At 40.4% G+C, this 23,942-nt stretch overlaps 3 protein-coding genes across 3 annotated transcripts; 2 read left to right on the top strand and 1 right to left on the bottom strand.

Moving 5' to 3' along the window:
• Window positions 1–7,374: 7,374 nt before the first annotated feature.
• LOC148103350 (G2/M phase-specific E3 ubiquitin-protein ligase-like) lies at window positions 7,375–11,692 on the top strand. The gene is made up of 6 exons (XM_087838096.1): window positions 7,375–7,391; window positions 10,333–10,495; window positions 10,598–10,704; window positions 10,797–10,941; window positions 11,079–11,205; window positions 11,355–11,692. Exons 1-6 carry the CDS (start codon window positions 7,375–7,377, stop codon window positions 11,690–11,692), a joined length of 897 nt encoding a protein of 298 aa, XP_087694222.1.
• Window positions 11,693–11,916: 224 nt separating this feature from the next.
• On the bottom strand, window positions 11,917–14,690 carry LOC148103349 (uncharacterized). The gene is made up of 5 exons (XM_087838095.1): window positions 14,032–14,690; window positions 13,497–13,542; window positions 13,070–13,151; window positions 12,465–12,505; window positions 11,917–12,141 (listed from the first exon to the last, which is right to left on the bottom strand). Exons 1-5 carry the CDS (start codon window positions 14,688–14,690, stop codon window positions 11,917–11,919), a joined length of 1,053 nt encoding a protein of 350 aa, XP_087694221.1.
• Window positions 14,691–16,197: 1,507 nt separating this feature from the next.
• Window positions 16,198–23,682, top strand: LOC148103348 (uncharacterized). The gene is made up of 3 exons (XM_087839106.1): window positions 16,198–16,215; window positions 22,438–22,964; window positions 23,391–23,682. The coding sequence occupies exons 1-3, from the start codon at window positions 16,198–16,200 to the stop codon at window positions 23,680–23,682; spliced, it is 837 nt and encodes a 278-aa protein (XP_087695232.1).
• The last annotated feature ends 260 nt before the right edge of the window (window positions 23,683–23,942 follow it).

Genomic DNA, 23,942 nt, shown 5'->3' with positions numbered 1-23,942 from the left:
ATGGGAGGGAGAGCCTTCAGTTTTTAGGCCCCTCTTCTGTGGAACCAGGTTCCAGTTTGGATTCGGGAGACAGACACTATCTCTACTTTTAAGATTAGGCTTAAAACGTTCCTTTTTGCTAAAGCATATAGTTAGGGCTGGATCAGGTGACCCCGAATCCTCACTTAGTTATGCTGCAATAGACGTAGGCTGCCGGGGGATTCCCATGATGCATTGAGTTTTTCTTTTCCAGTCACCTTTCTCACTCACTACAGTATGTGTTAATAGACCTCTCTGCATTGAGTCATACCTGTTATTAACCTCTGTCTCTCTTCCACAGCATGTCTTTATCCTGTCTTCCTTCTCTCACCCCAACCGGTCGCAGCAGATGGCCGCCCCTCCCTGAGCCTGGTTCTGCCGGAGGTTTCTTCCTGTTAAAAGGGAGTTTTTCCTTCCCATGTCATTGTTGGGTTTTTCTCTGTATCTATGAAGCGCCTTGAGGCGACTTTTGTTGTGATTTGGCTCTATATAAATAAAATTGAATTGAATTGAATTGAATTGAATTAACCCTGTCTCCCTGTCTACAGAGCTCCCTGGATTTCCCCCCCGTGTGATTCCCGAGCGGCAGTGTTGGAGTGTGAACCTGTGATTGTGTGTGTGGATGATCTGAAGTACGCATGCTTTTCCCCTGGACTTCCCTGGAGACCCCTTTCCCTCACTCAGCTGTATATAGCACTCCCCTGCACCTTCTTGTATATACACCTGGTGAATTGTAAATAAATCTTTCTTTTGAGTCCCGCACTTGAGTCCTCCTCTAAACTGTAACACCTGGAGGTTTTACCTCCACAAACCTTGGTCTCCCCACAGTCATCTTTGACTTAGAAGTTTCACAATGGGCAACTAGGTAACGTTCAGCCAGATCTGCAGCTTCCTCTCCTGTTTTTAGGTTGTTCTCCTTCACCCATGTGCGGACGTCTGGCTGCAGCACGCGAAGAAACTGTTCCAAAATAATGGTTTTGCCAATCTCTCCTTTGCTCCTACTGTCAGGACGCATCCAGTAGCGGTTTTAGATACGGGCGACACGGGCGGTTGCCCGGGGCGGCATCATGATGGGGGCGGCATCACGGCTCGTTCTCATGCTGCCCCGACATCATGCCCGCGCATATTGGGAATGGCATTGGTTTTCTATCGCCCATTTGCTGGGAGTAAGGGCGCCCTCCGTTTGCAAGGTGCGCCTGCTGCTTGCGGCACAGGGAGGAGAGGGCGGGGCGGCGGGGGATGCTCTGGCTGGCTGGAGCAGCAAAAATGACCAACTCGCAAAATAAAACAAATTACAAACAAACCAACAAACACGAAAACACCAGACATCATGATACAGACTTATAATTTGCACCGATGTTTTTTCAAAATTCTATACGCGAAAAGTGAGCGCGAGAGCGCTCGGTGCGCCAGCTTGCTGCTGAAGTCAAAGTAAACTTTATTGTCATCTCCGCTACATACAGTCCAGTATATAGAGAGACGAGACGACGAGGCTCCAGTTACAGCAGTGCAAGTAAACAAACAATATATATAAGAAGAGTAAGAAAATAAATATACACTTTAGGACTAGGGGTAAAGGGATCAATAACAATTGAAAATGTATATTTTATATTTTGTTGATCTAAAGTCTCACACACAACCCGTTTTTAAACTCTAAAAAAAGAGAAAAGAAGAGGAGGAGCGTAGCGACTTCCACAGTCGCTAGAGGCCGGGGACTGAGCCTGCCTATTTGCCTGTCAACTTTACGCAATAATGCCAGAGGTGGAATTGCTTGCTTGTTTATTAAAGTGCTTGAAAAGTCTACAGAGCAATGTGATCGGCTCGCGATTCAAACTCTTAAAACATCACAGGCTCTAATGCAACAAGGGGAAACTCGTTGTGCTGCGGTCAACAAAAACTACAGCTACACAGCCCTGCTCTGTCAAAATCAAACCAGTGGAAGACAGACTGACAACGCCCTCTTAATGTCGCCGCTAGCACCCACGTGACTCCCATTACACATCACCATAGCAACCAAACAAATGAAAACCCAGTGATCCTTAAAATTCAATACATTTAATTATGACTCCTACAAGGAGAAACGAGCAAAAGATACAGGTAAGCAGATGTGTCATTGGATAATGGCAGGTCATGATCCTAAAACATTAAGAATCAGAATACTTTCTTAATCCCTAAGGAAATTATGTGGGTTACAGTTCCTCCAAGAAGAAATGGTAAAAATAGTAACAGTAACAGACTAAACTCCAAACAATATATACAATAATATAATATTAATTAGTCAGTGTCAATTGTTGATTTGTCCTGTTCTCATTGTATGACGAATTATGATGTCTGTTTAGTAGCCGTTTGCATACAACGTTTGCATACAACGTTTGCATACAATGCATACTCTGTCTCTCTCTTCATGTGTGTGTGTGTGTGTGTGTGTGTGTGAGGGGGGGGGGGGGGGGGGCGCCAGAGGGGGTGTTTGCCCAGGGCGCCAAACAGGCTAGGACCGCCACTGGACGCATCCATCGCTTATAGAGTCCCTTTATCCAATTGTAGGTTTAACGCACACTCTTTCCCACTGGTACACTGGTTCTCCGGAACCGGTATCTGTAGGTCTCCTCTGTTACATTAAACTTGGATAACACTGCAGCTTTAATGGCATCATAAGAGTCAGACTGTTCTTCATCCATGCCAGCATAAGCTTCAAGGGCTTTTCCAGTCAATAACGTGACCACTCTAGCTGCCCATTAAACGTGTGGACATCCCCACGTTTTAGCTATGCGTTCAAATCATACAAAGAAACTTTCAGGATCCTCACCTTCCCTGAAGTCAGGTATTCTTGGCTCACCCCAACGGTGTATTTCTGCTCTCTGCACTGGAGCAGGTTGAACAACATGCATTTGAGGCTGTGCATGCAGTGGTTGAGATGGAGGAGGCAGCTCAGCTTGGTGCTCAGTGGCTCCGTGAGGTGGCTGCACACCTGATAGTGGAGGCAGTTGCCCAGCCTCTTGCTTTGGGAAAACAGCTGCTGTAGAAATGTCACTCTGGACAGAAGGCTGAAGTTCAGAATGTACATCATGTTGCAGCCTTGGTATATTGTCACTCAGTTGTTTTATCTGTTAAAACAGTATTGCTTCTGTTCTTTTGAAATGCCACATAAATTCTCTAATTTCATAAAAGATATCCGTTTCAGAAAGTTCTTTACTCACGACACAAACTGCAGTCTGCTTAGGTCGTACTACTGGTTCTAAATGGTAAATGGCTTGTATTTGTATAGCGCTTTACTAGTCCCTAAGGAACCCAAAGCGCTTTACACATCCAGTCATCCACCCATTCCCACACACATTCACACACTGGTGATGGCAAGCTACGTTACAGCCACAGCCACCCTGGGGCGCACTGACAGAGGCGAGGCTGCCAGACACTGGTGCCACAGGGCCCTCTGACCACCACCAGTAGGCAATCGCCCCATCATCCTCATCAGCCATTGTTCCTTCAGGTAGTGGACCTGGCTCTATTGTATGTCCACCTTCTCTTTCTTCCATGTCAGCAAGGGGGCTTTTCCTTGTCCCACGGTTTCTTCCACGTCCTACACCCCTCATTAAGCGTGGTCTCTCCCTCATTCACAGATCCCACTCCTGACACCACTGTTACGCAGAGAGACGCGGTGAATAGTGATGTGACGTTCTGTATCGAGGCTTCAAAGCTTGTATCGAGTAATGGAGGGGGCGTTTCGGCGATGCGCGTAACGAGGCTTGCGTCATTTATGGGAGGAGCTGAAAATGATGACGTCCAAAGCCTCGCTGCCCAGCTGTACCACTTGACTGGTTCAGGAAGTGGTTCGAACTTTGCCGCGAGCTATGACAGCGATGTAAACTCCTCAGACTTCATTCAAAATGTGGGTGTTTGATGGGTTGCGGTTAGTGAGAGTTTGGAGACAGTTCGGAGGTTTAGGAGAGTGAGGAGAAAAATTCAGGAGAGAATGGAGCCAGCTAAGAAGAGGAGGATGTCCTCCCCTGTGTGGGAACATTTTGATCTTATATCTCCCAACAAGGTATGTAAATTTCCACAGAAGATGTATTTTCATAATACTGATGGTGCAATACAATTTATGTTAAGTGGCTTTACTTTTCTACAAGGTGAAGTGTTTGCTATGTACCAGGGAGCTGTGTTAATAAAACAACAACACCTCATCCATGCTTAGGCACTACAGAGCTTTGCATGAGAATAAGGGGAACACCGATTGTGGAGCAAGACCAGGTGAGCCATCAAATGCCATGATGATATAGCATGCAGTAATGTTATTAAATAATATAACAATATTATACAACTGCAATAAGTTACGTGTGTGATATTTATATTTGTGCTTTGTCTTTATTGTCTTTCCTCAGGAGAACAATCTCAAATACATGAAGACCATGTTTTACATTCCTGTGTTCTCAGCCTCAGATACTTATTAAATCACACAAAGCTCATGTAGAAACAAACAAACAAATGAACCATATATGTTCTCCTTCATTTCTGTCAAACAAAGCTGTATGAAACGTTTCCAGCGGTTAGTATCATAGTTGCTAGGCAACCTGGGCAGCGCGACGGAGGCTAGACCATCCCATTTCACAAGCCTCGCACTTACGGCCTTACTGCCCTTGTGGACCGTTAAGGCTGCAGAACCTGAATTGGGATACAGCCTAAGGCTGTTACAATTCTCAGCACCGATCCTCTCGTTCCCTGAGTCCTTAGCAATTGTCCTTCCCACGATTTCATCGAGGCCAAGGAAAAGAGTTTAGGAAAAGGAGATAGGCACTAATTTTGAAATAACACCCCACGTGGTTACGTTGTGCAGCTGAGTCACGTGACCACACAGTAACAAGTCACCACAGAGCCAGGAAAGGGGGCGGAGAAAGTGTGTGTGCAGGAGAGGAGTCGAGCAGAGAGAGCTGCTTTTTCATGAAACGGTGAACATACAGGAACATATACCACTACCAACGTTTTGGATCGATGTCTGCATCTAAAGGTAAGCACGGAGCTAACTTTAATGTGGGTTCAGTTTATGTTGAGTTTAGCTCTGTTGAGAAATAATAGATTGCTTGGTATACATTGGAGTTAAGCACTCCTTGCAATATGAACAAAAGGAAGGGCTGCAGGGCAGGAGAATAGCCAACCACCACCCCCAGGACATGAAGCCACAGGTTCAATGTGGTTCAAGGGGGAGGGCAATCAGCCTTTTTGGAATAGGACTTCAAAGGATGATCTCCAGATGCTTGTGTATTTTATTTTCTTCCAGCGCAAATAAAGAGTTCTGATTTTGGAATCAGACGTCTTTATAACGCCTGATCGCTATGGCGATAATGCCTGATCGCTATGGCGTTATTTTTGTGCCACTATTCTACACTATTCGCACGTAAAAAAAATTTGAGCGCACGTAAAAAAAAATTGCAGGTGCAAGTGTTGCATTTTGAGGAGAAATTTATTTTGAGCGTACAAAAGCTGAATTTTATGGAACGCCAGGACTGCCATAATGAATTAATTAAATACACCATTAAATAATTAATTAAATGTGGCATTAATTAATTAAAATCGGAAATAATTAATTACATAAATATTTATGACACATGTAATTAATTAATTATTGCCACATTTAATTATTTATTTATTTCACATTTTAATTAATTATTGCCACATTTAAATAATTATTTAATGGTGTATTTAATTAATTCATTTTGGCACAGATGACTCCTTCAGGTCTCACCATGAAATTATTTTATCTGTCAGCCTCAACCATCAAACTCAGGGGGCGGGGCTAACGCTGATCAAGTCAAAACCATTGCTTTGGCCTGGTGGCCATTGTTTTTAGCACACAACAACCAGCATGTGGAAACTAACAGAACTGAACTTTGAAAAACCCTGTTTGTGTGTCACCAAATACCATTTTAATATTTTTTTAGCCAAGAATGTAGTGGTTTAATCTTCATGTGTCTGGTCGGTTTGTCAAGATACAGCCTCTTTGCAATTACCTCTTTGAATTAATTAAATACACCATTAAATAATTATTTAAATGTGGCAATAATTAATTAAAATGTGAAATAAATAAATAATTAATTAAATGTGTCAATAATTAATTAAATGTGTCATTAATTAATTAAATATGTCAAGAATTAATTAAATATGTCAAGAATTAATTAATTACATGTGTTGTAAATATTTATGTAATTAATTATTGCCACATTTAATTAATTATTTAACGGTGTATTTAGTTAATTCATTATGGCAGTCCTGGCGTTCCATAGAATTTGAGTGAACAAAATTCATTGCTGCGTGCAAAATACGTATTTCAGTGTTTGCGCTTATCCATATACACACACAATAGCACCCCCTCTCGCTCAGTTTTTTCATTTGCGCTTGCTCGCAATGTGTTGCTTGCGCTCACAACATTCTCTGCTTCGTATGCTCAACTCTCTGTACACCGTTATAAGTGTGCCACAAAACCAACCAATCACAGACTTGGTTTCAAAAATTCTGATTGGCTCTTACGGTCTCCAATCAGCTCGCTAGCTACTGCCTTCCGGACACCGGAAACACTGTCCACTCAGCCTCGCTTCTTGCAGATAGAGGGATTTTTGATTTACTCTGCAGCAAAGAAGAGATGGCAGAATCAAACAATGGCTCCAATAATACTACACCACACTATCAGGTGAGTTTAATTTTTTTTTTTTGTGAATTTAGTAATTTGCTGTCCTTTCTGTTTAATATGCTGTAAAATTGTAGTTACAGATGCAGCTGTAGAGTTTAAGCTAGCCTTATGGGTAATTACCAGCGTAGTTGTCTTACTGAGGCAGTGTATCCTAATAATGTTTTTTAGGGTAATGGTGCAGTTGAGTCAGCAGTAAGAAATCTGGTGTCTTTGCTGCTTAACAACATATCCACAAATCCTTCAGGGAGCAAGAGATGACAAGGTTTTTGCTTTTTTTGTGTGTGTGTGTTTTTTTTTAAACTTTTTTTCTTTTCTGTTAAAGTTATTTGGTTTGTGGATTTATCAACATTGATTTTTAAATTAAAATGTGCTATTAAGGGCTGATGTCATATTTAATAACTTTATTAAACAATAACCCTTATGTTATGCAACACTGCATTTTTTAAACTCATGCATTTTCACCCCACAGATCATTTCCAGGATATTTCAAATCAAACTTGAGGCGTGGTAAAAAGAGATGTTTAACATCTACTAAGCAGCTTGTTAAGGCAGGCAGTAAGACCACAGGCCTCAGTTTTTATTTGCTGTCAAAAAACACATCCTACACACCTTTGCCAGCTGAGGAGCTTGAACTCCATAAGCTGGCATGGGGAGACAAACAGTGTCTCTTCCAGAAGATGGTGACCATGCAGAGGTAAGTTTGTATAGTCAGTATTAAAATCAGTCATTGGCAGACGCAAGTAGTAATATACCTGTACTTTTTTTTGCCCCCCACACCCCCACTTCCCCTTTTCCCCCCACATCCCCACTTCCTCTTTCCCCCCTCCCCTATCCCCCTCCGCGTTCATGTGCGTGTGCACGTGCGCGAGAACGGACTTTTTGCACGTGCATGTGGGTTCAGGGGTCATATGAGTTTACATGTGTTTAATAGCGTTTTATTTAATGAAACCATTATGTGTTTTAATTAAACTCTTTTTAAAGGATTGTATAGGTCTCAGAGCTCTGTTATTTAGACATAGATAATTTAATTTAACCAGTTTAGGGGTATTTTAACTAGTTAGGAGCATTTTGCTTTTTCTTTAGTGCTATTTAGGAGCAACTAGTTTCAAACAGAGTGCCGCAAATAACAGGTACCCCTTTAGAAATAAACAGTGATGCTTCTAAAAACCGTGTATTCCCACACAGCATTTAATTTAGCTAGTTTAGGAAGATTTCACTTTTCTAATAGTTTCACAGGCTAATAGTTTTTAAATAGAGCACCACAAATAACAGGTACCCCTTTAGAAATAAACAGTGATGCTTCTAAAAACCGTGTATTCCCACACAGCATTTAATTTAGCTAGTTTAGGAAGATTTCACTTTTCTAATAGTTTCACAAGCTAATAGTTTTTAAACAGAATACCACAAACAACAGGTATCCCTTTAGAAATAAACTGTGATACTTCTAAAAACACATATTCATACCTAGCCACACTCTGTAACAGTTAGACAGAGGGGGTTGCAGTTAGGCCCCCATCAGTCAGTGAGCTCTTTTATTTAGACATAGATGATTTAATTTAACTAGTTTAGGGGTATTTTAACTAGTTAGGAGCATTTTGCTTTTTCTTTAGTGCTCTGAAACACACAGAGGTTAATAGTTTCAAACAGAGCACAACAAACAACATGTATTCTTTTAGAAATAAACTGTGATACTTCTAAAAGCACATATTCACATATACCCACACTAGCACTGTATCAACCCCCAATGTGCCTTTAATGCAACTAGCCCTATGATTATCTACTAGTCACAAACACACTGCAACAGTAAGACTCGATGATTACACATAGATGATTTAACTACTTTAGGGGCATTTTACTTTTTTCTTTAGCGCTCCGAAAAGACACAGAGGCTAATAGTTTTAAATAGAGTACCACAAACAACAATAGGTATTTCTTTAGAAATAAACTTTTCTTGTGATACTTCTAAAACCACATATTCACACCTAGTCACACTCTGCAACAGTTAGACAGAGAAGGTTACAGTTAGGCCCCCAACAGTCAGCAAAAGAAGTCATGAAACAATAAAAGAGGCTCCCTTATCAAGAGCATCCCAGCACACATCCCAACTATAGTTCCATAGTTTCCACATTTTTTAATTACAAACAGTTCCATTATCTTATCTTATCATGTCAGAGGTCAACTGAAACCATGTCCAACTGAACCTCCAAAGGTTTTTCACATTTTCTTACACCTTTATCTCGACAGGCAGACAATTACACCTACTGACTAACCGAACCACCATAGTTTTTCCACCTTTCTCTTTACAACCTGCTCTTTATATCTGCATCTCAGAGCCCAACTGAAACCAAGTCCACCTATATAAAAACACCGCATCAGACACAGAGTATTTTCCTCAGCACTTCACAACTGCTGCAAGGTATATTGTTTTAACTTTTTATTTTTTCACCTGAATGTGCGTTGGAGCCGACTTTGCTACCCGCACAGAGCGTTTCTGACAGTCGGGCGCTGCTTATACAATAGAGAAAAGCAACAATACAGCGTGTTTCTCTGCTCCAAGAAATCCGAGGGCCTTTCACAAGGTAAGCATGTCTGTTATACCCAGAGCATAAATGTGTGTCTGTATGTCAGCGCTGATTATTCAAACCCTGTTTAAAATGTGACACATATGTTGTCCGAAAACAATTCCTCTAAATTTGCAAAGTTACTGATTTAAAAAAATATATTTTCAAATTTTTAGTTACATGTCAAACATATGATAGCTAAATTCACAATGGTATAACCGTGCTAAATAAAAGAGGCCCAAGCACCAAAGCCCTCTAATGCAAGCCTCTAAACTGCATGTTGATAAGTGCATGAAGTGTACCCCTACCTCTACAGCAGAAAACAAATTGTATCCACACTCTGAGGGTCTGCTGCTCCTTTGTATTAATGATCTCCCCCCTCTCTCTCTCTCGCTCTGTGTGTGTGTGTGTGTGTGTGTTTGTGTGTGTGTGTGTGTGTGTGTGAGTGAGTGAGTGTGTGTGAGTGTGTGTGTGTGAGTGTGAGTGTGTGTGCCCTCACAGAAGGAAGGTCACAGCAGGAGCTTTTCTCAGACGCATTACCAATCAGTTTATTTTTTTTACAAGAAGGGTAGGGGTGGGGGTGGGGGCAAAAAAAAGTACAGGTATATTACTACTGATGCATTTAGCCTGAATCATATGCCACAGTCCATTTAGTGTTCCATTCTGCTTAACTGTGTTTTTAACTAAGATTTCTAGACTTCTGGAAGAAACCTTTCCAAAAATGGAATATCTTTGTGGAGGATGGCTCTTGCATAAAGCAACAGGTTTGTTGTTTTTGGCATTCTTGCGTGCTCATACTGCATTATGATTATGTAGTTGATACTTTTGCTGCTTGATTGTTTATGCTATCTTTCTGTCAATAAAGGTGGCAGTGGTCGACGAAAGCTCACTGTAATTCCACCTGAAACAGAAGGATATTCTGTCAAAACACTGAAAGCTGTGTCAAGAGGTGGCAAATCCACTTTTTACATAGTACCTCTGGTTACATACGAGCTTTGTGTATTAGATTTAATACGCATCCGATATTTTTGTAAATGTTACCTGAAAATGAATTATAATCATTTGTCTACACAGAACTGTTGGTGAAATAATTGCAGTCAGCCTCGCCCAAGGAGGCCCATCTCCTGCCTTTTTCAAAGAATGGTGCTACAATTTCCTCTGCTCAGGAGAGGTTGATTTCAGCTGTCTGTCTAAGGAGGATGTTGCAGATGTGGAATCTTCCCTGCTCATCCGCAAAGTGAGCACCTGGTTTAGCTCTGGCACATGATATATTATGAGTATGGTGTTTTTAAACACTTTTAACTTTCTGTAGTTCCTCTTTCACATTATACATTTCCAGGTTGAAGATGCAGCAGACATACAGTCTCTGATGATGTGGGCTGATGAAATTGTCAGCTGTGGATACACAAATCAGATAAAGATGGATAGTAAGGAAAGCATGATCCGGTAAGGGAGAAAAAAATCAGAGAGATCATTAACCCATCCCCCCATCCCCAACTAGTTTTTCATTTTGGTTTTTTTTGTTTGTTTTTTTTAAGTGCCATTGTCTTACACTCTACAACAAGACTGATTCCAATGCTACAGCAGCTCAGAAAGAGCATGGAACTGTATGGTCTTGTGAACCTGATGGCTGTAAATCCTGAAGCTTGCCACAGTTTGTTTGTTCCTGGGAAAATCCTCAAAGTAAGTATTAACATAGCAGCTTCAGTCTGATCCAAAGACACTTCACTTATCTGTACTGTAGTTATCCTGTATTTATTTATTAGTTTTGAATGAACAATATATCTATAATATAATCTACTTTATTTCCTTATTTACAGCCAGACGCTGATTTCATTATGATGAGCTGCCAACCACGTTTCAGTGAAAAGGGGACATCTAGGGAGAGAACTGAGAGGAAGATCATAAATTTTTTGCAAGATTTCTTACAGGAGATTGAAGTATCAGGTACTATATAGTATTAGCTGTATATACCTATAGTATTGTATATATACCATATGCATCTGTTAAATATTTTTGCTTTAACATGCAGGGCACTAGAAAGTATTCTTAGTTGTTAATTTAAAACATTGTAATCCAGATTGCTTTTTATTTAGAAAAGACTTCAGAAACATTTTCAAACATCACAGATGGAAACACAGGTGGTGCATGTGGTGAAAAATCAGAGTCTTTTGCTGTCCACCATGTGCTCCAGTGGATGACCGGCCAGTCCCATGTTCCCATCCTTCCTGATGAAAAGAGAAATTTCAAAATAACATGCAAGTTTGACCACGAATGTAAGGAACGGCTGGGAGATCACTCCATTTGTTACCCAGTTGTGAGTGCATGCACTTGTACTGTGACCTTTCCAGTGCAACATCTGGACACTTACACAGTGTTTAAAACCATAATGAGTGCAGTAGTTAAATATGGTGGTGGATTCCACAGAGTTTAACACATTGTTGTCTTGTAATTTGGAACTAAATGAGTAAAAATGTTTCTAAACATTAGCTGTTAAGATGTTTGTAGCTGTTTCATGAAAATGACAAGACTTCAAAACTTTGTGTAGGGTCCTACATTGATAGATAATAAGCAAGTGCTTTGTTTGCTTGTCTACTTGTAATCTGAATGTTTTAGCAAATAAATCCAGTGTTTGAGAACTTAAAAGAATGTTGACTTTTACATCCATGTTAAGTGCCACTGTTGGTTTGACACCTGTAGCAAGAATTGTATGTACAGGTCACGACCGTGTGACTCAGAATGTTCCAAGGGATTAATTGTTCTCTGAAGTCCCTCCAAGGTTTCCTCATCCAGTGGGCATTCAACTTTAGGAACCACAACTGTGCTGTTAGATTCTTCTTGCAGTACAGCACTCTCCCAGTCAATGCCTGGATCCTGAAGCTCCTTCAAATCCACAAACATATATAATGGTCATATACAATGGTCAGAATAGGTACTTTTGGGAGGAATGTTATTTTGTGTAAGCGTTTTTTCCATTAAATACAACAATTTAAAAAGAATGCCTTTGTTTTGTTTTGTCTTCTTACTGTAATTTAGATTAGTGGTAATTGATAAGCAAGAATGTATAAAATCACCAGAAGCATCTCCCAGATGTGCTACAAGTGTTTAATTTGTTAATTTTAGAAGAGCAGAGTTAACTGCTAACTAAAATTTTGAAATTCAACATTTAAATAAATAAAAAAGAAAATCAGATTATGATCTGGTACCTCAAGTCTCTCGCCCTCATCCAGCTCTTGTAGATGTCCCATACACCAGAGCTGTTCAGGAGTGAAACCACCTTCTGTCCTGAGGGGATGATTATTCCATCCTCCAACAAAGGTGACAAGATTTGCTCGGAGTCGAGGGACAAAGATGCAGTGTAGTGGACACCAAAGAGATGAATGACATCTGAAATGTCAAGCAGGCCATCCTCCTCGAGTGAGTGAAGAATATCATGGTACTTGCTAGTGACTGCAATCCAGACATCACGCCAAAGTCGTTCTACTCTGTAAATACATTTGAATTTGGATTTCAGGTATTTCATGCTTCAAATCAATATCAACTGCTACAACATTCTATCCATGCAGTGAATAATAATATAAAAAACATCAAAAGACTAACCTGTGATTATGGACACTCTTTCCAGACATGAAACTTGCTCTCCCTGTTCCTCTTGTGGCAAACATGAAATGTGCAATGTCCAGGTTTTCTACTCCTTGATCTGCCCTAACCCTATGATAAAAAATACATTTTTAAGGAATTTTTAAAGTTTTCTTTAATGAAACTTGTTGCTAGCATATAAATTTAATCAGGGCTTAAAACCTTGATGGCAAGCCGTGAAGCTGGGCTGATCTCAGGAAAAATGAGAATGCAGTTTTTGCCCTGTTGTTAGTTGCTGCATCCAAGTACAGGACATGCAGTAAAAACAAATGGAAAATTACAGATCTGGTTTCAGATCATGTATAGTTTTTCAGTTAATAATGCAGTTTTATAATAAGTGTTCAAGGAATATTGTATGGTTCTATGTTCATAACCATAATTCAAAGCTTGAGTAGTCTATACATCAATATTGGTAGTACTTATCAAAAAATGAAAATTAGTTGAACCTTTTTTTGTAAAGAACTGATTATGAATTTAAAAAAAATTTGCAAATCGTCCACTATGTTGGCTTGCTGAATAATTGATGCTCATAAAAAATAACCTAATAAAGCTCTCATTTCAAAACTACCAAATATTCTACATAACAGTTAAAATTTTACCTTCCTTGAATAGCCATCCACTCCACCAAAGATCACAACATTGTACCTGTTTCAGAGGGAAAACAATCTCACTAAGGCTTGATTTGCAGAACATGTAAGACATTGAAAATACATTTTTCAGTATGCACACTTGCCACTGACTTAAACTGGACACTTGTCAGGTGTGCTGAAAATAATACCAACATTTTTATATGTTTATAAGTTCAATGAGACTAAATATTTTAGTTCTCTTGTCATGATTTTTTTAAGTTTTCTGGAGCACTTACCATATTATGTGTTGATAGGCTTGTTATCATGGAAAATATCGATATACAAAGTGTAAATAATTGCTCAAGAAAATTTACAATTAACAATATTACTGGTTTTGTTACACATCCTGTAATCCTTTTACTTAATATTACTCTATCAAGTGCTTTTTAAAATATTATAAATACACTGAAAGACCTATCAGATAAGGTTGATTAAAGCAGATTTAAAGTATAACGTGCATCTTTCTGCCCAACTTGTGTTAGAGCTATATAAGTGGGTATTTTACCTTATTAGCTTGTGATTTATGTCTATGTGGACCAGGGAGAGAGGGCCTCGCACCGAGTAGCTTCTTCGCACAACACAGCCTAGTTCTGTGATCCGTTTGAAGATCCCTACAGCATCAACTCGATGCATGGAGGCCATCATTCTCCACCACTGAACACGGAGACCCATAGAAACCAAATGTCCTTGAACCATTCGATAGCCAGCATTTGGCATCTGACTTTTGATAGCCGATATGATGTTGTCCAGCTCTTGGTCATTCATTGTGCTGTATGTTCCTCTCACAGACAAGTCAAATTCTTGCATCCTCCTGTAGATTGTTCTTCTTGAAACACCAAGACATTTAGCAATGCAGCTGACTGGCAGCTGAATGTCCAACAAGTTCTTGAGTTTTTCTCTCTCTAGTACGATTTTGGGGTGGCCAGGTCCCAGACCAACTTCTGTTTCCAGTTCAATAATGGCCACAGAGCTGATGTTAATTTCACACTGAACCAGATGATGAACGTTTTGTAGAGCCTCTGTAATCTCTGACAGACCGCCTATTTGCTGAGAGAAAGATTCAAACAGAACAAGCTCATGACGAGTCAAGAACTCCAAATAATCCAGATTTAGTGGTTGTTGGTTTAAAGCAGCTTCCAGTTTAGAGAGGAGTCTATGCATCATTTGCTGTCTCAGTATGTCCTGTTAAAAGCAGCAAAGAACATGGACAAGTAGTTAGAAAAATACAATGAAATGATGTATCTCAGACAAAAATAAACAACCCATAAAACAAACTACATGAGGTACATCATTTTTCAAGTTTGCATAGTTTGCAAATTAGCTAACGTCAGTTATCAAGCGAATAATAATGTACAAAATGATTTTATATTACTTACATGTGGCCGGGACATGCTGTTTTCGTGCTGCTGTTCAGTATTCGATGACATAAAAGAGAGCTACTCAAATATAATTTGGAAAAATGATTCAGTTGGCATGGTTGTATGATGCCACTACATTATACTACACCAACAATAGTCTTAAAAAATAATATATTTTAAAATAAAATAATTAAAGATATTATCCGCAAATTGGTGTTTGATAGAGTTTAGCTGGATTTAGCTCAATTTCGGACAGTGTTTCCGGAAGGCAGTAGCTAGCGAGCTGATTGGAGACCGTAAGAGCCAATCAGAATTTTTGAAACCAAGTCTGTGATTGGTTGGTTTTGTGGCACACTTATAACGGTGTAAAGAGAGTTGAGCGTACTGTGGCGGGGCGTGGCCTGCGGTGCTGCGCAGAGGAGGCGGGCGCACCTGTACGGCATCCGCAATCACGCCCCGCCGAATTAAATATTGTACTGGGTCCTGTGGTTGGGGTTGTTGTTGTGGTGATAATGTTGAGCGGGCAGCGGGAGAGCTGCAGCTCTGGGAGCATTGTGAACAGCAACCGTGGAAATGCCAATAAAGTATGCTGCAAAGCATGAATTTTCACCCGGGTCTGCCGTGGTTGTTTACACGTACAAAGCAGAGAATGTTGTGAGTGCAAGCAACACATTGCGAGCAAGCGCAAATGAAAAAACTGAGCGAGAGGGGGTGCTATTGTGTGTGTATATGGATAAGCGCAAACACTGAAATACGTTTTTTGCACGCAGCAATGAATTTTGTTCACTCAAATTAAGCTTTTGTACGCTCAAAATAAATTTCTCCTCAAAATGCAACACTTGCACCTGCAATTTTTTTTTTACGTGCGCTCAGAATAAAAATAACGCCATAGATCGCTACCATCAAAAATCCGTGAAGTCGGCGAAGTGTGTTCACAGTTTATTGTGAACATGTTGAAAGAGTGAGAGACTGTTTGCAGAAAAACACCAACTAATCATTAGTTCAGCATACTGGCGTTTGCTGGCTTGTTGAATTATTTCCATCTTGCTTTGACTGCAGCTGTAACCTGACGTATTCCAGCAAGATTTGTAAAAGTTGGACAGCTTTTGTTCTGAGTCTAAGAAGTGACCGGACTTTTCGTGTGGCTGTGTGTGTGTGTGTATGTATATATGTGTGTATATATATATATATATATATATATATATATATATATATATATATATTGTGTGTGTGTGTCCCAGCTGAGTAACAGGAGTCTGGTGGAGCAGCAGAGGAACAGTTTTGGACTCAGCTCAGCCACTAGAGAGGAAACAATGACTTCAACACCAAAGGTGAGAAAAATATCACAGTTACACTGTTATTGAAACTGTGTGCACAGCTGGTTGGTTTTTAAAAACATGTTAACAGCAGCATTATCTTTTTCCATCCTGGGCTCCTCCATATATACAGAATCTACATTCACAACCAAAAACCACAGAAGTTAGAAGAAAATACAAAGATCATATTTTCTCTACACACATTGAAACAATAATATCATCAGTTGAACTTGCAATTTCTTATGCATAAAAGATTTTCTCCGCTGATCAATATTTTTTCAATAATGTAATTTTCACTACAACCCTCATTGTAGCACATCATTGTAATGTGATACTGTCACCAGAAGGTGGTGGTAACACACCTACAATGTGTTTTTTTTTTTTTGTGATCAACATTTTATTGATTCAAAACGGGGTTGGGGGGGGGGGGGTACAGACATATACAGCACAACTGTAAACTGCAGTAGCAAAGCAAACATTAGTCACAAGGCATAGGGACAGCAAAGAAAAAACACAAAAACACAAAGTTAAAACCAATTATTGCCTCTTCCAGGAGATAACACTGGACGAGAAGATTTTCCACGCTTCAACAGTCGTGGGTCGAGCTTTATTTAATTTTGCTGTGGTATGTTCAAAACCAATAACACGGATAAGACATCGTCTCCAGAATGATTCCATACAAATGTCAGGACTGAACCATTGCTTTGTAATAGTCTTCTTTGCGGATTTGAATCCAGCGAACAACATTTTGCATTGTATTTGTTTCAAGGAGATTTCAGAGGTATCATTAAGGAGACAAAGACCAGGATTGGGAACATAAAACACTTCCAGTACCTCAGATAACACGGAGTTCACAAAGACCCAAAAATTGGATACAACAGGACAGTCCCAAAACATGTGCAAAAACGTGCCAGGTGATGAATCATTGCAGATGTGACAGTGATACGTAGCCTGTAGTTTCACCTGGAACCTCCTATAGGGTGTAATGTATGTTCTGTGTATGGTTTTGAAATGAATTAATTGATGCGCCAGGTTCTTAGAAGTCAAACTCAGATTAGAACACACAGTATCCCAGTCTATATTAACCTGTAGTTCTCCCAGTTCCCTGACCCAAATAGATTCAATGGGCAGGGACTTTATACCATGTTCGGCTAGGTTGTTGTAGATTTTGTAAACAGAGGGTCAGCCAGAGTTAGGCAAGATCCAGTCCAACATTGGATGAGAGGGAAGAGGAGAGTCCCAGGGGACACCATATGCTTTTAAAGCTGATCTGAGCTGCAGATACACAAAGTAAGAAGATGCAGGAAGAGAAAAACGTGTCCTTAAGTCCTGAAATGAGCGAAGGCCTTGGGTGTTGAATAGATCATCAAAAAGGTTTATCCCGAGTGAGAACCAAGAGGGTTGAACAAATGGTCGGCTGCCACATAGTAACTTTAAATTATGCCAGAGTGGTGAGTTTTTACAAAATTTAACTGGAGCACCTAGCCGTCTTTCTATTTTCCTCCATACCTGTATAGAGTTGGCAATAATAGGTCCAAATTTGTTGTTGTTGTAGAGCGTATTGGCAGGAACATTAGCAAACAGAAGATCTTGTAGTCTATGCGGTGCTGCCTTGGCGGATTCGATCATTTTCCATGCAGTAGTAGCCTCTGGGTTGACCCACGTACTAAGCGCCCTGATTTGGAATGACCAGTAATAAAACTCGAAGTTTGGTACTGCCAGGCCACCAAACAATTTGGGCAGCTGCAATGTTGACAAACGTATCCTAGGCCTTTTGCCATTCCAAATAAATTTAGATACCGCAGAGTGTATGTCTTTAAAGTAAGTTAGAGGAGGAGACAGTGGCACCATAAAAAAAAGGAAATTAAGCCGTGGCAGTATGTTCATCTTTATTGTGCTGATTCTACCCTGAAGCTAAGTTTTTAAATTGTCCCATCTTTGAAAGTCGGATTTAATCTTATTTAGCATAGTAGTAAAATTGTCCTTGATTATCTTTGGAATACTATTATGAATTGAAATGCCCAGATAAGTAAAGGTGCTTTTGATCTGAACACAACCGGATAAGGAAATTTTCGTAGCTTTAACGTTCAAAGGCATCAAGGCAGATTTCGACCAGTTTATTTTGTAGCCAGATAGAGAGCTGAAATGGTCAAAGTTTTTAATTAATGGATGGATGGACGTCTCATAGTTGTCTAAAAACAGAATAATATCATCAGCATACAGAGATATGATATGATTTTGACCACCAATTCTTATGGGAGAAATTGTGGACTGTCTAATGGCTTGTGCTAAGGGCTCTAGAGAGAGGCAGAACAGAAGAGGAGAGAGGGCAACCCTGCCTCGTTCCACGCTGCAGCATGAAAGGGGGAGAGACCAGGTCCCCTGTTAAGACACTAGCAAGAGGCGAGTGATATAGTGTTTTAATCATAGCAACAAATTTTTGCTTAAACCCAAAGCGTTTTAATACCATCCACATATAATCCCACTCTAGCCTATCAAAGGCTTTTTCTGCATCAAGTGAAAATACTGCACATGGATTTTGATAGCTGTTAGCGGCATCTATGATGTGCAACAGCCGTCTTATGTTATCAGATGCAAGCCGCCCTCGGATAAATCCTGTCTGGTCTGCATTGACTAAAACATGGATAACTCTTTCCAAGCGCAATGCGAGAGCTTTTGCAAATACTTTGAGATCAGTTGTGAGCAGAGATATCGATCTGAAACTAGAGCACTCAAGAGGGTCCTTTCCCTTTTTTAAGAGAAGGGTAATAAGTGCTGTTTTCTGGTCTCTATGGAAAGACCCGTTCCGGATTGCAAAATTATATCCCAAAGTTCTACAAATAGTTCTGGCGGAAGGCCATCCAGTCCAGGTGATTTACCTTTGTTAAGGTCTTTCAGCGCTCTATGCAGCTCATCTAGAGTTAATGGGGCCTCTAGCTCATCCTGATCTGCTTGTGGAATATGAGGTAGATCCAGATTTTCGAGAAAGCTATTACAGGTAGTATCCTCAAAATTGATATCTGATTTATGCAGATTTACAAAAAATGACGAGAAAGTGCTGTTAATGGACTGAGGATTTGTCGTAATTTTACCGTTTGCAGCTGTTATAGCTGGAATATGTGCCCTTGTTTCACATTCTTTAAGCATAAGTGAGAACAAACGACTAGGACGCTCTGATTCAAAATAGTACTTCTGTCTAGTTCTATGCAAGATGAACTCTGCTTTGGACAAGGTCATTGCATCATATTCTTCTTTTAGTGAAGCTAGGAGTGTGGACTGATCGTCCGACCGGCTAAGTTTTTGCAGATTCTGTAAAGATTCCATCTGATTTTCTAACTTGGACACCTGAGCAAGTTTTGTTTTTGCCAGCATGGAGGAGAATGAGATGGAAAAGCCACGAATGAAACATTTTGTAGTCTCCCATAAGACTTGTGGGTCGATATCCTCATTAGCGTTGATATCTAAAAAATCCTTCAGCTGGAGCTTAAGCAGGCTGAGAAAGGTAGAGTTAGTTAATAGGGACGTATTAAAGCGCCACCTGGGGGCCCTATTCTTTGAATTGGGCAGATCGACAGAGCATAACAAAGCTGAATGATCCATTATCAAGATTGGCTGAATAGAAATAGATGTATCACCTGAAAGTAAGGAAGGACTAACAAAAACGTAATCTATCCTAGAGAATGTCTTATGTCTATTAGAAAAGAATGTATAATCCCTAATGTTGAAATTCTGCATCCGCCAAAGGTCGATGAGATTAAGATCTTTTATAAGTGTATTCAACAGAGAAGATGAGAGATTAACTACTGCATCTGGATAAGATTTATCTAAAACGGGGTTGACGACGGCATTGAAGTCTCCACCCAACACTATGGAATAATCATTGTATTCTAATAGTGTATTGGCAATATAAGTAAAAAAGTCCCTGTCTGGCTCATTTGGAAAGTATACAGATACGAATACCAGTTTATGGTTTAAGATACTGCCAGTTACAAGTGCCAGCCGGCCGTTTTCATCACTCGAGCTATACCTGGTAGTAAGGTCGAATTTTCTCTTCAGCAAGATACAGACACCCTTGATTTTGTTTGGGGCAGAGGACGAAGCTATTAGTTTGTAGTGTTTGTTTTGAAAACGTGCCACATCACCTTGTTTCAGATGTGTTTCTTGGATTAAAGCAATGTCAGCCTTTTTACGGTATAGGTACTCAAGGACACGTGTCCGCTTAATAGCGGAGTTAAGACCATTAACGTTAAGTGACAGAATAATCAATGGTGCCATCGGTACGGGAAGTGTCCAAGAATGGTCCCAATGTGAAGATAGCAAGAGAGGAACGTTAATGTGTAGTAAAATATAATGCCACCATACCCCTGCCAAGTACTGCAATGTTTCACCAGTGCTACTGGAATTTTAACTTTGCATAGAGATATGTCTACAAGGGAGGGGACAGGGGAGGAAAAAACTATATACAAAAACTGGTGCAGACCGCACAGAGCTCTCTCCATAGGTCTGCTAAAACACAAACTTCTGATTGATTCGTGACCGGTCCTTCCACTTCAACACAAAAAACTTGAGGGTCAGACGTGCACACATAGTCAATGAAAATTAAGTGGGTAAGTATATCCTACACCTTCCCGACTGAGTGAAATTATCTTATAAAGCGAAAAAAAATAAAAATAAAAAATATGAATATAAAATATAAATACAAAAATTTGAATAAATAATTAAATAAAATAATACAAACGTATCTTACATATGTACAGTAACAACAGCCAGCAAATGTTTGACCATGATAAGCTCAAAGAAAGGTAAAATAAATAATAAATAAAAAATAAAATAGATAAAATACAAAAATAAATAAATAAATAAAAAGTACCCCGGTAGGGGCGAAGCAAGTCGCTAAAGTAAATGTAACCAACCTTAACCCATGAAAGTGATCCTGCCGTCAACCTAGTTGAGGCCTGCTGCAACTAAAACAGGTCAACTAACTGGCGTTCAGTCATTCATGTCCACTAAGTTGCCTTCTCCTGCATGCTGATTATCAGCGTTGTTGGCCACGCTGTTTAGATCGGGAGGAAAAGCGGGGGCTATATCAACAAACTGCGGCGTTGCAGGATTCAGCTTTCGCGGCAGGGAGTTAATGAAATCTTCTGTCAGTTGAGGGGATTCGAATGCCATCTTCTTACCACCCTGCTCTATCTTCATCACAGCGGGGTAAATGAGGAATGGTTCCAGGCCCATAGCCGTAGCCTTCTTCATGACAGGAGAGAAACTCTTCCTCTTTGCTGTTGTAGTCGGACTGAAGTCAGGAAAGAAAAGAAGAGTGGTGTTGGTGGCATGCTTCACTGGATATGCTTTGCGTGCCCCTTTGAGAATTGCTGATCTGTACTGCCACCGTAATAATCTGAAGATTAGGGTACGAGGCTTCTTGGTATTAGTATTGCGGCCGCCGTACACCCGATGCACTCGTTCGATGTCGATGTCGCGCCCCTCCAACGACGGAATCCACTTGGGGAGATTAGCCTTAATGTAGCCAACTGTATCCGAGCCCTCCAGCATTTCAGGTAAGCCAACAAGCCTGATGTTATTCCTGCAACCCCTGTCCTCCAGATCTGTAAGCTTTGTTGTGAGTAGGTCGAGTTGTTTCTTTAGATAGATAACCGATTGTCTGTCCTCACGTGCGGCGGCTTGCACTGAGTCCACTCGGTCTTGAGTGCATTTAGCCATTACAGCTACCCCCTCGATTTCCCCGCTAACAGTATTTACCACTTCATTGGTCTTTTGAAGGTCTGTGCGTAGGTTGTGCAGAGCAGGAATCAAGATAGAGTCCATAGCTTCCCTGACTGCCGAGGCAACCACTGAATCGAGGGACTTTTGTTGTTCCTGAAGTGCTAGCTTTACACCGTTAGCAATAGCCTCGTCGAGGTCTTCCTTAGTGAAGGAGAAATCTTTAAACTTCTTCTTTAACGGAGACTGAGCAACCTCTCTTTTCCGTGATTCTCTGGTTGGAGAGGTGTCCATAGTGGGATCGGCGTCGAGATAACTAATTTATATGACAGGATAGTGATAAACAGTGGGAATGTGTGCAGAGCTAAAAACTATGCTGGCATTCCTGCCGACGGGTCACGTGATCTCTGACAATGTGTTTTTTTGACATGTTTGATTCCACTAATGGAGGGAGTTTCAGTTTGTTCCACGACTACATTTCACTCACTGCCTCTGTTTGTATCTCTGTCACTGCAGGACCAACATGGAGCGAGAAGTCAGCACTCTCAGGAGGCCGACAAACCTCACAGAAGAAAGGGAGAGAGAACATACAGCTGTGATGAGTGTGGGAAGGATTTTACCCGGACTGGACACTTAAAAACTCACCAACTCATCCACAGTGGAGTTAAACCTTACAGCTGTGATGAGTGTGGAAAGTCTTTTACCCAGGCCATAAGCTTAAAAACACACCAACTCATCCACAGTGGAGTTAAACCTTACAGCTGTGATGAGTGTGGGAAGTATTTTACCCAGTCTGGACACTTAAACACACACCAAATCATCCACAGTGGAGTTAAAGCATACAGCTGTGACTTGTGTGGAAAGTATTTTACCCAGTCTGGACACTTAAAAACACACCAACTCATCCACAGTGGAGTTAAATCATATAGCTGTGACTTGTGTGGAAAGTCTTTTACCCATGCTGGAAGCTTAAAAACACACCAAATCAACCACAGTGGAGTTAAACCTTACAGCTGTGATGAGTGTGGGAAGGATTTTAGCCAGTCTGGACACTTAAAAACACACCAAATCATCCACAGTGGAGTTAAACCTTACAGCTGTGACTTGTGTGGAAAGTATTTTACCCAGGCTGGACACTTAAAAAAACACCAACTCATCCACAGTGGAGTTAAATCATATAGCTGTAAATTGTGTGGAAAATCTTTTACCGAGGCTGGAAGCTTAAAAAAACACCAACTCATCCACAGTGGAGTTAAACCTTACAGGTGTGACTTGTGTGGAAAGTCTTTTACTGAAGCTGGATACTTAAAAAAACACCAACTCATCCACAGTGGAGTTAAACCTTACAGCTGTGAGTTGTGTGGAAAGTCTTTTACCCAGGCTGGATCCTTAAAAAGACACCAACTCATCCACAGTGGAGTTAATGCACACAGCTGTTAGTTGTGTGGTAAGACGTTTGCTCAAAATAGCAACTTACAGAAACATCTAGTTACCCACTCTGGAATTAAGGCGTACAGCTGCGACTTTTGTGGAAAAAGGTTCAGTGACAAACACTACCGAAATATTCACCTACGGATTCACACTGGAAATGATGTTTACTGCTGTGATCAGTGTGGGAAACTGTTTACAACAGATGGAAAGTTACAAGAACACATGTTTATCCACTCTGAGCAGAGACCTTACAAATGTGACCTGTGTGAGAAGACTTTTAAATCTCCACATCACCTGAAAAAACACCAACAGATCCACTCCAGAAAGTAACTCTACAAGTGCAGTTACTGTGAGGATGTGTTTATGTTTTATCTTGTAATTGTAACCTGAGTGTTTGGAACAAGTCTGATCAGTAAACCTATGGAGTTATACTGAATGAACTGTTTGGAAAAATGAAGACTCATTTTCGCTCAGTAACTCGAGTGTTATAATGTCAACAGTAAAATGTAATTGGACATTGGCAGAGATGCTCTTTATTTCAGGTGACGTTCAGGATAAAAATGTTGAAGGAATTCCCTGACTTACAATGT

The sequence above is a fragment of the Neolamprologus brichardi genome, chromosome 3 (genome assembly GCF_056152115.1).
Source record: "Neolamprologus brichardi isolate AB-2024 chromosome 3, ASM5615211v1, whole genome shotgun sequence".
Classification (NCBI taxonomy): domain Eukaryota; kingdom Metazoa; phylum Chordata; class Actinopteri; order Cichliformes; family Cichlidae; genus Neolamprologus; species Neolamprologus brichardi.
This window is presented reverse-complemented; position numbering and strand designations above follow the sequence as displayed.